General features: G+C 36.3%; 1 protein-coding gene across 40 annotated transcripts in view; it reads left to right on the top strand.

Moving 5' to 3' along the window:
* Nucleotides 1-14,064, top strand: part of CEP112 (centrosomal protein 112) — a 598,860-nt gene that overhangs the window by 53,592 nt on the left and 531,204 nt on the right. For 16 of the 40 annotated variants that reach the window (XM_054456162.2, XM_063656440.1, XM_054456164.2 and 13 more), the window contains exons 5-6: nucleotides 10,210-10,303; nucleotides 13,154-13,231. In XM_054456162.2, the coding sequence (XP_054312137.1) occupies nucleotides 10,210-10,303; nucleotides 13,154-13,231 (172 nt within the window). Of the gene's footprint in view, nucleotides 1-10,209; nucleotides 10,304-10,572; nucleotides 10,672-13,153; nucleotides 13,232-14,064 lie in introns of all 40 variants that reach the window. The other 24 variants (XM_063656450.1, XM_054456167.2, XM_063656472.1 and 21 more) reach the window with 4 other exon arrangements.

Raw genomic sequence — 14,064 nt, 5'->3', positions numbered from 1 at the left:
TAAAATGTCCATACATAAAGCAATCTACAAATTCAATGCAATCCGTATCAAAACTCCAATGGCTTTTTTCACAGCAATAAAAAAAATCTGAAAATTCATATGGAATCACAAAAGACCCTAAATAGCCAAAGCAATCTTGAGCAAAAAGAACAAAGCTGGAAAAATGATACTTCCTGATTTCAAAATGTATTACAAATCTATAGTAATTGAAATGGTATGATACTGGCATAAAGACAGACATATAGACCAATGGAACAAAATAAAGAGCCCAGAAATAAACCCATGCATTTACAGTCAACTGATCTTTGACAAAGGTACCAAAAACACACAATGGTTAATGGACAATCACTTCAATAAATGGTGTTAGGAAAACCGAAGTCCATATGCAGAAAAATAAAATTTGGCCCTTATCTTGCACCGTACACAAAAATCAACTAGAAATGGATTAAAGACTTAAACATAAAATCTGAAACTGTAAACGACTAGAAGAAAACATAGGGGGAAATCTTCTTGACATTGGTCTAGGCAGTAATTTCTTAGATATAACCCCAAAACACAGGCAACTAAAGCAAAGATAGACAAATGGGATTTTATCAACTTAAAAATCTCCTGCACAGCAAGCAATCAACAGAGTGAAGAGACAAGCTACAGAATCAGATAAAATATTTGCAAGCCACATATGTGATAATAGGTTAATATTCAATCTATATAAAGTACTCAACTGCCCCAAAACAACCCAATTTTAAAATGGTCAAAGAACTTGAATACACGTTTCTCCAAAGTGGACATACAATATATAAAATGTTCAATATCACCAATCATCAGCAAAATGCAAATCAAAACCACATGAGATATCACTAACACCTGTTAGAATGACTATTATCAAAAAGACAAAAGATATCAAGTGTTGTCCAGGATTTGGAGAAAAGGGAATATTTGTCCACTGTTGGTAGGAGCATAAATTGATATAGCCATTATGGAAAACGTATGGAAGTTCCTCAAAAAATCAAAAATAGAACTACCTTATGATCCAGCAAATCCCTCTTCTGGGTATAAAGCTAAAGAAAATGAAATCAGGATCTCAAGAAGCTATCTGTACTCCTGTGTTCACTGCACCATTATTCACAATAGTCAGGATGTAGAAACAACCTATATATTCATCTACAAATGAATGGATTAACAAAATATGGTATATACATAAAATAGAATATTATTCAACATTAATAAAAGGAAATGCTATCATATGTGACAAGATAGATGAAGCTGGAGGACTTTTGCTGAGTTAAATAGCCAATTACAGTAGAATAAATACTATATTGTAGTCAAACCCATAGAAGAGGAGAGTAGAATGGTAGCTGCCAGGGGCTTACAGACGGGGAAAATGGGGAGTTGCTGTTCAATGCATGTAAAATTTCAGCTACAGAAGATGAAAACATTCTAGAAGTCTGCTGCACAACACTGTGATTATAGCTACAATACTGTGCTGTACACTTAAAATCTTAAGTAGATCTCATGTTGTGTATTTTTACCACAATAAATAAAAGAAAAAACTATTTTAAAAAGGGAAATTTCTAAAACGTTTATTTAATTTTTGTTTTCAATATGATTCAAGTAGACATTTCATTTGTGAAAAGGGGATGAACAGTCTGATCATAAAAATGTGCTTACAATTGAAAAACATGGTTACTAAATCTGAAAATCGCAATGGAAACAGAAAACAGCAGATTAAATATTACAGAAAATCAAATCAGTGAATTAGAAAACCAGCTCAAAAAATTCTCTGAGAAAACAAAGGAAAAAATAAAAAGATGGCTATAACAAATGGAAGTGTAAGAGATGAAGAATATAGATTCAAAATCCCCAATACAGAGATAATATCAATTCCAAGGGGAAACAAACAGAAACTGGAGAAGCAATAAAGAAATAGTACTCACAATGCTCATCAAGATTATATCGAAAAGAGCCTTAAAGAATGAAGTTAGGGCTGGGCACGGTGGCTCATGCCTGTAATCCCAACACTTTGGGAGGCTGAGGCGGGCAGATCACTTGAGGTCAGGAGTTTGAGACCAGCCTGACCAACATGGTGAAACCCCAACTCTACTAAAAATAAAGATAAAAAAAAAATTAGCCAAGCATGGTGGTGTGTGCCTGTAATCCCAGCCACTCGGGGAGGCAGGAGAATTGCTTGAACCCAGGAGGTGGAGACTGCAGTGAGCCAAGATTGCACCATTGCACCCCAGCCTGGGCAACAAGAGCAAAAATAACAGTAAATGGGATTGCTCTCTTGATTTCTTTTTGGATAATTCATTGTTAGTGTAAAGAAATGCTACCAATTTTTGTATATTGGTTTTGTATCCTGAAATTTTACTGAATTCATTTATTAGTTTAAATAGTTATTTAATGCAGTCTTTAGGGTTTTCTGCATATATGATTATGTCATCTGCAAATAGAAACCATTTTCCTTTTTACTTTCTGATTTGGATGCCTTTTTCTTGCCTGACTACTCTGGCTAGGACTGCTGTACTATTTAATAGGTGGTGACAGTGAGCCTTCTTGCCTTGTTCTTGATCTTAGAGGAAAAGCTTTTTTTAGCTTTTCACTGTTCGAGTATTATGCTAGGTATGGGCTTTGTCATATATGCATTTTATTATTTTGATGTACATTCCTTCTGTACTGAATTTATTGAGTTTTTATCATAAAAGAATGTTGAATTTTGTCATGCTCTTTCTGCATCGATCCAAATGATCATATAATCTCTATTCTTCATTCTGTTAATGTGGGGTATCACATTTATTGTTTAGTATATATTGTACCATCCTGGCATCTTAGGGATAAATCCCACTTGATTATGGTGTGTGATTCTTTTAATGTGCCATGGAATTCAGTTTGCTAGTATTTTGTTGAGGATTTTTGCATCTATATCATTCAGGTATATTGGCTTGTAATTTTCCTTTATTGTAGTGTCTTTGTCTGGTTTTGGTATCAGGGTAATGCTGGCTTTGTAAAATGAATTTGGGAGTATTCCCTCTTCTTCAGTGTTTTGAATGGGTTTGAGGAGGATTGTCATCACTTCTCAAATGTTTGGTAGAATTCACCAGTGAAGTCATTTGGTTCTGGGCTTTTCTTGGTTGGGAGATTTTTAATTACTGATTCAGTTTCCTTACTAATTATTGGTCTGTTCGTATTTTCTATTCTTCATGATTCAATCTTGGTAAGTTTTGCATTTCAAGTAATTTGCTCATCTCATCTGGGTTATCCAATACATTGGCATACTGTTGCTCATAGTACTTTATTACAGTTCTTTTTATTACTTTTTTTTTTCTCTTGAGATAGATTCTCACTCTGTCACCCGGGCTGGAGCACAGTGGTGCAATCACTGCTCACTGCACCCTTGACCTCTTGGGCTGAAGCAATCCTACCTCATCCTCCCAAGTAGCTGGGACCTCAGGTGTGTACCACCACATCCAGCTAATTTTCATTATTATTATTTTTTTGTAGAAATGAGGCTCACTATGTTGCTGAGGCTGGTCATGTACTCCTGGGCTCCAGCAGTCCTCCTGCCTCAGCCTCCCAAAGTGTTGGGATTACAGGCATGAGCCACTGTACCCAGTCATTCTTTTTATTTCTGTTAAATTGAGTGTAATGTCTTATCTTTCATTTCTGATTTTAGTTGTTTAGTCTTCTCTCCTTTTTTCTTATTCTGTGTAGCCAAAGGTTTTTCAATTTTGTTGATCATTTCAATAAATCAACTCTTAGTTTCATTTTCTCTATTGTTTTTCTATTTTCTGTTTTATCCCTGCCCTAATCCTTACTATTAATATTTACTTCCTTCTGCTGGCTTTGAGTTTAGTTTGTTCTTTTTTTAGTTCCTTAAGGTGTACATCTAGGTTGTTAAAGAGTTTTTTTTTCTTTTTTAATATAAGCTTTTACAGTTGTAAATTTTCCTCTTAGCACTGCTTTCACTGAATCCTACACATTTTGGTATGTTGTGTTTTTGTTTTCATTTGTCTCAAGATATTTTCTAATTTCCTTTATTTTACTTTCTTATTTGACTCATTGATTGATGAGATTTTGTTGTTTAATTTTCACACATTTGTGGACTTAATAAGTCATTTTGTTAATTGCTTTCTGACTGTTATATAGTTCCTTTGTGCATTTCTTCCTTATATTTCTTTGTGATTTGATGATTTGTTTGTTGTTATTGTGGTTTGCTTTCTTTTTTTTAATATTTTATGTACCTACTATATTTAAAGAATTTGTGTTACCATAAGGCTTACAAAAATCACCTTATAGTTGTAACAACCTATTTTAAGCTGATAACTTTGATTGCATTAAAAAATTCAATACTTTTACTCACACACTTTGTTATTAATGTCCCAATTTTCACCTTTTAATATTCTATATTCATTAACAAATTATTTTGTGGTATGAAACCATCCAAGTTGTCCCATAAAATGGATGTTTATGGTTTCTTTGAATAAACATAGAAATTAACCCACCCAGTCTTAACACTGGAGAAACTTAACATTTGTCTTATTTGAGTTCCTTTCTCTGGAAACCAACCATCAGGTATCCCAGATAGTATCAAGGAACTGAAACTTACCAGATCACTGCATCTAGACAATGTTATGCCAGACCCCTCACCTATCATGATTGCCTAACCAATCACCTGCTTCCTGTTGACGAACTCCTCTTCCTTACGACTCCCTAATTCCTGTTTTCCCACAGGTAGTTACATTTCTTCCCCCTATATAAACTAATTTTAGTTGGGCGAGGAGATGGATTTGATACTGATCTCCCATCTCCTTGGCTGAAGTGCCCAAATAAAGCCTTCTTCCCTAGCAATACTCATTGTCTCATTGATCTCATTGATTGACTTTCTGTGTGGTGAGCAATGGGACCTAGACTGGACTCCTGGTGTTTCAGTAACTGTTATAGTTATTTTTAAGACTTTCATCTTTTCATTTTTATGTTGAAGTTGAAAATGATTTATGCACCACTGTTACATCAATAGAGTAATCTGTATTTTATATATAATTACTTTTATCAGTGAGTTTCATATTTTCATGCTACTAACTAGTGTCCTTTCATTTAAGCTTGAAGAACCCCCTTTAGAATTTCTTTTAAGTCAAGTGTAGTGGTGATGAACTCCTTCAACTTTTGTTTGTCTGGGACCGTATCTCTCTTTGATTTTTAAAGGACAGATTTGCATGATATATAATAATATTCTTGACTGGCAGTTTTTCTCTTTCAGTACTTTGAATATATCATCCCATTCTCTCCTGGCCTATAAAGTTTCTGTTGAAAAATCCTTTTACAGTTTTATGAGTCTCCTTTGTATGTAGTGAGTTGCTTTTCTCTTTTTGATTTCAAAATTCTTTGTCTTTGACTTTTGGCAATTTGATCATAGTGTGTCATGGTGTAGATCTCTTTACATTCAACCTACTTGGGATTCTTTGAGCTTCATAAATCTGGATGTCCATTTTTCTCCTCAGATTAGTTCTTTAAATAAGCTTACTGCTTTTCTCTCTCCTCTCTTTCTCTGACTTTAGTAATATGTAAATTGGCCTGCTTGATAGTGTCTCATAAGTTTCTTATGTTTTCTTCAGTCTTTTAAAAACATTTTTGCTCTTGTGGAATGTATAATTTCAAATGTCCTGTCTTTGAGTTTACTGATTCTTTCCTGTACTTGATCAAGGCTGCTGTTGAGCCCCTTTAGTTAAGTTTTTAGTTCAGTTACTGTATTCTTCAGCCCTCAAATTTTTCTTTTTAAAAATATTTTGTTTGTTAAAATACTCATTTTGTTTATGCATAATTTATCCTAAGCTTATTGAATATTTTGATTATGGTTATTTTTAATTCTTACCAGCTAATCCATTTACCTTCATTTTTTTAGGGTTGGTTTCTGGAGATTTATTTTGTTCCTTTCTTTGGGCCGTTTTTCATTTTCCTTGACCCTTTGTGTTAAAGTCTGCATATTTGAAAAACAGCCGCTTCTCCCAGTCTTTATGGATTGGCTTTGTACAGGGGCAGACCTTCAAGAATCGGCCTGAGTAGAGATTCTGGGATCCTCATCAAACTTTTTCTGTGGATATGTCTTCTCTGGACTTCTGTGTGTAAATTTCTAAATAGTGGGATTTGCTGGTTTCTGTTTTTAGGAGATCATAATCTCTTTTTCCTTTTTATTCTGTGTCTTGTACTATTGGGCTTCTGGAGCTAGTAGCACACTGGCTCAATCCTTTTTTGGTTATTACTTGCTTTTTTATTTTCAGCTGCCCCTAGGCACTTAGTTTATGCTGCGTCCCACCAGTGCTTCAAGACAGATGAGACAGAAACAAGTTCCTTGGTCAGTCCCCCAAGAGTCTGAATGTTGAATATATGCTTTAGTCTTCTCTTTCCCTCCCCAGGGAGAAGCTGTGGACCATGAGTTTTTCTAATTGTGTCATGCTGAGCCAGGGGTAGGAGCTCTGGCCGTGAGTGCTTACTAGTCCAAACCAACACCTTTGTTCTCAGTGGTCCCCAGGCATTTAGAGAATACCAGTCCTGTGAGTGCTCGCAGAATCCGGTCCCTTAGGCAGCCCCTTCCAAAAGCCAGAATGTTGGACAGATGCTTCAGCTTTTTCCTTCCCCAGGGAGAAGTTGGGACTGGGGGTTTCCACCTGCTAGTTCTGAGCTGGTGGGAGGGACTATGGTCAGTTACTGCATACTAGTCCAAACTGAAGGCTTTGTTCTCAGCAGTTCCCAACCTGGGACCCTTTCCTGTCAGAGCTAAGATTTAGGCAAGACAGCAACAAGTCCCTTAAGTAACCTTGCTTATGGTGCAAGAGGATTCCACAAATTTTCCTACTGGCTTCAGTGTGGTTGGTTTCATGCTTGCCTGGGGTGCAGGAGCCTCTCATCTGGTCTCTGAATGTCTCATAAAGGGAATTTTGGTCTATGTATTGTTGTTGAATTTATGTGTCCATTGAGAGAAGGAGAGTCTTGCTGACATCTGACATCACCCCTTAAAGTAATTTTCTTTTACAGGAGGACATTTGATTGGTCTTCCTTTAGGCTTTATATCTTTATATATATATATACACATATATATGCATATATATGTGTATATATATATACATATATGTATATATTATATATAAAATATCATTCCTTATTTCTTTATCTGTACAGGGATAAGTTTATATTTTTCTAGTATTAAGAATCAGCATTGATACTTTGAGAGTGTTTGTGAATTCCTGTTGAAATATTTTCTCATTAGGAAAAAGTGAAAGGGAAAATTTATATTCTCCTAGTTTTATTGCTTAAGAGTAGTAAAGGGCATGTCAGGGAATGTTACAAATGTACTGAATTTTTTCTTTCCATGTTGGTTTTGGCATCCTGAAATTAATTGAGGCACAATACCGCTTTTCTGCTGGCCCATATTATGAGCTCACTGTGATCAGGTCCCCTGTACCAATTGTAGGTTGTCCTTATAAGCACCAGGACTTGCTATTCTGTGTGGCGTGTGGCACTTGTTATTCATAAAAAGGCTTTTAAGGTTGAACTTTTCTCCCACTTTCTGTTTCACTGTTCACCCAGACCACCAGCGCCATCACTGAATTTCAGCCTTTGTACTTACTTAGAGTTTAAGTTGTTTCCAGCTGGAGACAGTCTTATGGCAGAAAATGAAACTTCTGTACCTAATGTCCTGTTTTTCTTGTGCCAGCCAGATTTTAACAATGATACCGACCTTCTCCTTCAGTTGGCTCAAATGCCTTCACAAGAAGCTGGCTTCTGCAATGCCTCTCCATTACTAGGCCTTAATTGGAGCACGTATTAGGGGTAACATAGTAAGTTTAGTTAATAACAATGGACATGTTGAATTGGAAGTAGGGCTATTCGATTTGTATTTGTAATGGGTTTGGAGGCCAAGAGAGCAATTTGGACTACAGATGTAGATTTTGTAAGCAAAACTTATTATTTGAAAAACGAATACATTGGATCATCCAGAGAAAGCATGTAAAATGAAAATAAATTAGACACAGAACTCTGGGATCACAGCATGTGTGGGATGGGCAAAGAAAGCTAGTGAAGGTTACTGTGAAGGAGGTCTCTGAATGACAGGATGAGAACCATGGAAAAATGGTTTCTGTTTGTTCGTTTGTTTTTAGACAGGGTATCACTCTGTCACCCAGGCTGGAGTGCAGTGGAACAATCACAGCTCACTTTAGCCTCAACCTCCCGCTGGCTTCAAGTGACCCTCCTACCTCAGCCTCCCAAGTAGCTGGGACCACAGGCATGTACCACCACACCCGACTGACTACTTTTTGTCGCATGTTGCCCAGGCTGGTCTCAAACTCCTTAGTTTAAGCAATAGGCTGACCTTGGCCTCCCAAAGTGTTGGGATTACAGTTGTGAGCTACTGCACCTGGCCAGAGAATGGTTTTATGGAGCCATTGAATGCAGCATCTTTAAACTACTGTCTCTAATGTGTTAGTGAGATCAACTAAATTAAGGGCAGATTATGACTCATTTGCTTGAGTGTCTAGGAGACTGCTGATGACCTTAGTTATAGCACTTTTGGGATGAATGCAAGTCATATTGTAGTTGATTGAAAAATATATGACAAGTTAGAGCATGGACCCAATAACATTTTTGAAAATTTATTGTGAGGGTAAAGAGGTTGGTCCAGAAGGACAGCTACAGTGAATCAAGAAGGTGTGTTGTTTTATGTATGCAACCCTGTGCAATAAATAGATAAACATTTCAGGCTCATTTTTAAATTAGTATTTTTTTATGAGAAGAATTTTAATGTTTAAGCACTTTTCAGTTTTTAAGTATAGATCTTTTTATGATTATTTAATCTATTCTTAAAGAAGAATAGGCCACTGCTTAGTATGACATATCAGGTTACCTCTCCTCATAGAGTTTTAAATGCTTGTATCAGTTGATGCACATTGGCTGGTACAATTATACTCAAAATATTAACTTTGCCCATTTTTCTCATTTGCTTTTAACTATTTGGATGTTTGTGATACTGAATAGGGGTATAAAAAATAAACAGCTCTCTTTAAAACAGCTTTTTCAGCCATTTTACGTTGCTTATTAACTAGTCTAAGGAATGTTATTCTATCAGTTTTAATTACAAAATACATTCATTTTAATATTGTCTTTTGAATTAATATTCTGTCTTTTGGAAATACTTAGTGTAGGTCACAGTTTATGAGGGAAATCCTGATATGGTTTGTGGTTGAATGTTAGTGACTTTAATTCATTGTATAATGGTTATTTTCCATTTAATATATCTTGAAGCAGTTGTTCAGAGAATAGGTGTTCATAATCATGGAACTTTCATTGAAGTGGTTTGAATAAAATCATAGAAGAGAGACTCCAGGCTAAAGGAGGCCATTTAAGAATGTATTTTATATGATATTTATATTAGAGACGAGTCTTTTTGATGAAGTCCATTTAAACTCGTTACCTACTTACTCTGAATTTCACATTTTACCTAAATTAACATGGTGTGTTTTTAAATAGAAGACTTTGATATATCTGTGGTTTCTGACATGCTTTCAAATTAATTGAAACTTTAAACTACATGAAGGTTTTGTTATTTTATATATTTTAAGGCTTCATGTTGATGTGGAACATGAATCCAACCAAGTTTGCTGACCTTAAAACAATGTTCTTCCCGTAGAATATATGCTTCATTTTCTCTCTTTTTACACTTGGGAAAAATGGGAAAGGAGGAGAAAAGATTTAAATACAGGTGATTTATTATAGTCTGACTTAAAAATAGCATTTGCATAAGCAAGTCTGTGGCATTCATGTAACCTCTTATAATTTAAATGAAATGAAATATAAATAAAAAGGTTATTATTTGTATTTCTTTTCTTTTTTTTTTTGATGTGGAACATCATTTTTTGTGTGTTTTTTGTTGTTGTTGTTGTTGTTTGAGATGAGTCTCGCACTGTCTCCCAGGCTGAAGTGCAGTGGCACAATCTCAGCTCACTGCAACCTCTGCCTCCCAGGTTCAAGTGATTCTCCTTGCCTCAGCCTCCCAAGTAGCTGGGATTACAGGCACTCACCACCACGCTCGGCTATGGAACATCATTGTTAATACAAACTATCATCTCATTTCCAAGGGAAAAAAAATGGTAATCCTAGATTCTAATACTGTGTGTCCTCTGAATTCTCCAAATTGTGATTGCGATTATTTTGGTCTCTTAGCAGGGAACAGTACACTGGGAAGCTCCGAATGAGATCACATTCCTTGAGTCCAACTCACAGTGAAGATGGACAAAATATTACCCCAAAGATTTGTGTAAGATTAGATTTTACTTTTGTTTGGTTTTTGCTTGTTGTTTTAAAATAGCTGAACAAAGTTTTAATTTCATTTGTTGAAGTGCCAATGATTGCTTCAAAACAGAATAAAGTTGGATGATACTGGTGAACATCCTGATGTTAAAGAAAGTGGGGTGTTTGGTATATAGTGTAGTATCCCTTCTACTTCCTTAATGATTCTGAGGTGTTATATTCATCAATCTGTTGTTTCTCCTGTGTATCAAATAATAACATTTTCCCTTTATTCAGAATATATGTGGAAATGATTATATACCCGGTGATCATAAAATTAAGAAGAAACCGGAATTAACTTGTAGTGAAGTAGGGAACACTGCTTTTCTAATGAAGGTAAACTGTGTATATTTTGAAATAAGAATGTCTGTCTTGCATCTATTTGTTCAACATAGATTTGGTTTGGACAAGGTGCTAATGAGCACTCCAGTTAGCTTTTTTTTTTTTTTTTTTTTTTTTGAGATGGAGTCTCACTGTTGCCCAGGCTGGAGAGCAGTGGTGCAATCTTGGCTCACTGCGACCTCCGCCTCTCAGGTTCAAGCCATTCTCCTGCCTCAGCCTCCCAAGTAGCTGAGACTACAGGCATGCGCCACCATGCCTGGCTAATTTTTGTATCTTTAGCAGAGACAGGGTTTCACCATGTTGACTAGGCTGGTGTTGAACTCCTGACCTCAAGTGATCTGCCCGCCACAGCCTCCCAAAGTGTTGGGATTACAGGCATGAGCCACTGTGCCTGGCCCCAGTTAGCTTTGAAAAGAGAAACACTGTGCCTGCTTATTCCAGTCTTTATTGCCTAACTCTGGCTGTCTTGAGTTAAATGACTTTTAGTTACAAGAGAAAGCATGTGTAACACATGACTGTTCTTGCTTTTGTTTTTTTGAGACGGAGTCTTGCTCTGTCACCCAGGCTGGAGTGCAGTGGCACCTGCATGATCTTGGCTCACTGCAAGCTCCGCCTCCCGGGTTCACGCCATTCTCCTGCCTCAGCCTCCCGAGTAGCTGGGACTACAGGCGCTCGCCACCACACCCGGCTAATTTTTTGTATTTTTAGTAGAGATGGGGTTTCACCGTGTTAGTCAGGATGGTCTTGATCTCCTGACCTCGTGATCCACCCACCTCGGCCTCCGAAAGTGCTGGGATGACAGGCGTGAGCCACTGCGCCCGGCCAACACATGACTGTTTTAGCACATAGCACTATAAACATAACTCATTGCATTTTATCGAATGATAATTCGGAATTAAAAAAATATAAAGGGCAGCATATTTTAAATAGTGATAAACTACAATCATTATATTTACTCAGAATAAGCAAGGCAGGTACATTTTCTTATTTAAGAAATTCTTGTTCATGAGAAAAACATACAAAAAGCAGAGGACCACTAGTAGAAGTGATAATGAATTTTAATATAGTATTATAAATAATAATGCAGTATTGTATTGAAAAGAAATGTAGAAACTCAGTAAAATATGAAGAACATTTTAGTGCATTTAAAAAAATTACTTCATAGTAATTTAAATGACTATAGATATAAATAGGTACATTTGTTAGCAATTAAGCCTTCTAAAAGCATGAGAATGCTGTATCAACAAATCTAATTTTAGAATATACTTTCTGGGCTGTAAGATAGCCATTCTTTTCCACAGACTTACCTTTCTAAGTTTTTAGGGTTTTCTGGTCATTGTCAATTTCTGGGTACAGATCTTAGGTTGTCTCTGGTTCGTTATAGTTTTAATCTGGGCTGATAAATGTGTAATACAAAAATTATACAAGAGGGAAAAAAGCATGGAATTGTTATGTTTTAAAAAGTGAAGAATCAGCATAATTTTTTTTTTTTTTTTTTTTTTTTTGAGACGGAGTCTCGCTCTGTCGCCCAGGCTGGAGTGCAGTGGCGTGATCTTGGCTCACTGCAAGCTCTGCCTCCTGGGTTCACACCATTCTCCTGCCTCAGCCTCCTGAGTAGCTGGCATTACAGGTGCCCACCACCACGCCTGGCTAATTTTTTTTATTTTTAGTAGAGACGGGGTTTCAGTGTGTTAGCCAGGATGGTCTTGATCTCCTGACCTTGTGATCCGCCCGCCTCGGCCTCCCAAAGTTCTGGGATTACAGGTGTGAGCCACCGCGCCCGACCAGAATTGTGTTTTTATGATGTGAGTCCAAAGATTATTTATCTTTATATTCAATGTATGAGTGAGAATTAATTTAAGAACAAAGAGCTTCTTGGACATCAGCACAAAACTTCCCTGTTAACTAATTTTTATGAGAATAATTCATCTTTTCACATCGCCCCTGCCCCCCACAACACACTTTAAAGCTACTGTGGTATACCACAATTAAAACTTTTTGTAAAAGAACTTAAAGAGAAGAGCCTGGATTAATTTTTAATTTTTTTTTTTGAAATCTAGTTGCTGTGTGAATATATTGTTAAGGCAGCTCATAGCCCTAAGCAGTCATTACTTAGAACTGAGAACCCTAGTTCAGTTGTAACCTAATCCTTTCCTCTGAGGCCAAACAGCATTACCAGACAAGCACACAAAACTCTCATTGCGCTGAATGACATGTATTTTGTCCTTTTTTTCTCCCTCCCTTCCCACTTCTTTCTCTTCTTTTCCTCCCTCCCTTCCCCCCCTTTCCCTTCTTTTACTCCCTTCCTTTCTTCCTTCTTTCCTTTTTTCCTTCCTTCCTCCCTTCTTTCCTGTCCTTCCTCTTTATTTCCCCTTTTATCTCTTCTGTCTTTTCCTCTTTTATCTATTCCATCTTTTCCTTTTATTTCTTTCATCTTTCCTTCCTCTCCTCTTCCTTTTTCCCTTTTGTATTTCAGGAAGTTTATTCGAAAAAATCTCCTGTTTCTTTGGATGATAGTGACATTGAAGCTCGCCTTAATAGTTGGAATCTTGGGGTAAAAAAAAGTATTTGCTTTATGTATATATAGATGTGTCAAAATCATATTGTATGTGGATAATATCTGAACTAATTTGATTTTATTCAGTGAACGTTGGATGTTAGACATATGTTACTGTGTGGCCTTGAGAAGGGCTTAAGTATAGGAAATAAATAACATTCTGAACAAACATAAAATAGTCCCTGTCCCCAACAAGCTAACTTTCTTAGGTGTGAAATAAGAGATATACACATAAAATAGTTAAATAATAATAAATAATAATTAAAGATAGTATATGGTAGAATACCAAGATGAGTTATATGAGTCACCTGAGGTGGAGGGGAGGGAAGGGAGAACTTGAAGCAACACAGCCATTTGGGTTAAAAACACTCAAGGGGACCCCATGGATGAGCAGCTGTTACGGAAAACAGTTTATAGAGGCTGAGGGTCATGAAAGTATTTGGAGAGGTAGAGAAGTGGGAATTGGAGGCAGAAATAGGCACGAAGAAAGATGTGGTGGGGTAAGTGAGCTGTCGTGATTGGGTGTTTGGAATTTATGTATGGAATCTGTGGGCACTGTGTCAGGCTGCGTTGCATTGGAGCTTTGAATGCTAAATTGAGAAGTTTAGCTTTTAAATTTTAGGCAATATTGAGCCCTGGATTTTTTTTTTTCTCATTTCACTTTACATAAATGCTAACTGTTTAAATGCTTTGAGGAAACAACAAAAAGTGCTTAAAATGATTTTAGAATATGTTTTATTATAAAAATAATTTGTAATTTGAAAAATGTAGAAAATCAGAGGAATAAAAATCAACAGAGACCTGTGTTAACATTTTGTTATATAACATAT

This window comes from Pongo pygmaeus, chromosome 19 (assembly GCF_028885625.2).
Source record: "Pongo pygmaeus isolate AG05252 chromosome 19, NHGRI_mPonPyg2-v2.0_pri, whole genome shotgun sequence".
Lineage (NCBI taxonomy): Eukaryota > Metazoa > Chordata > Mammalia > Primates > Hominidae > Pongo > Pongo pygmaeus.
This window is presented reverse-complemented; position numbering and strand designations above follow the sequence as displayed.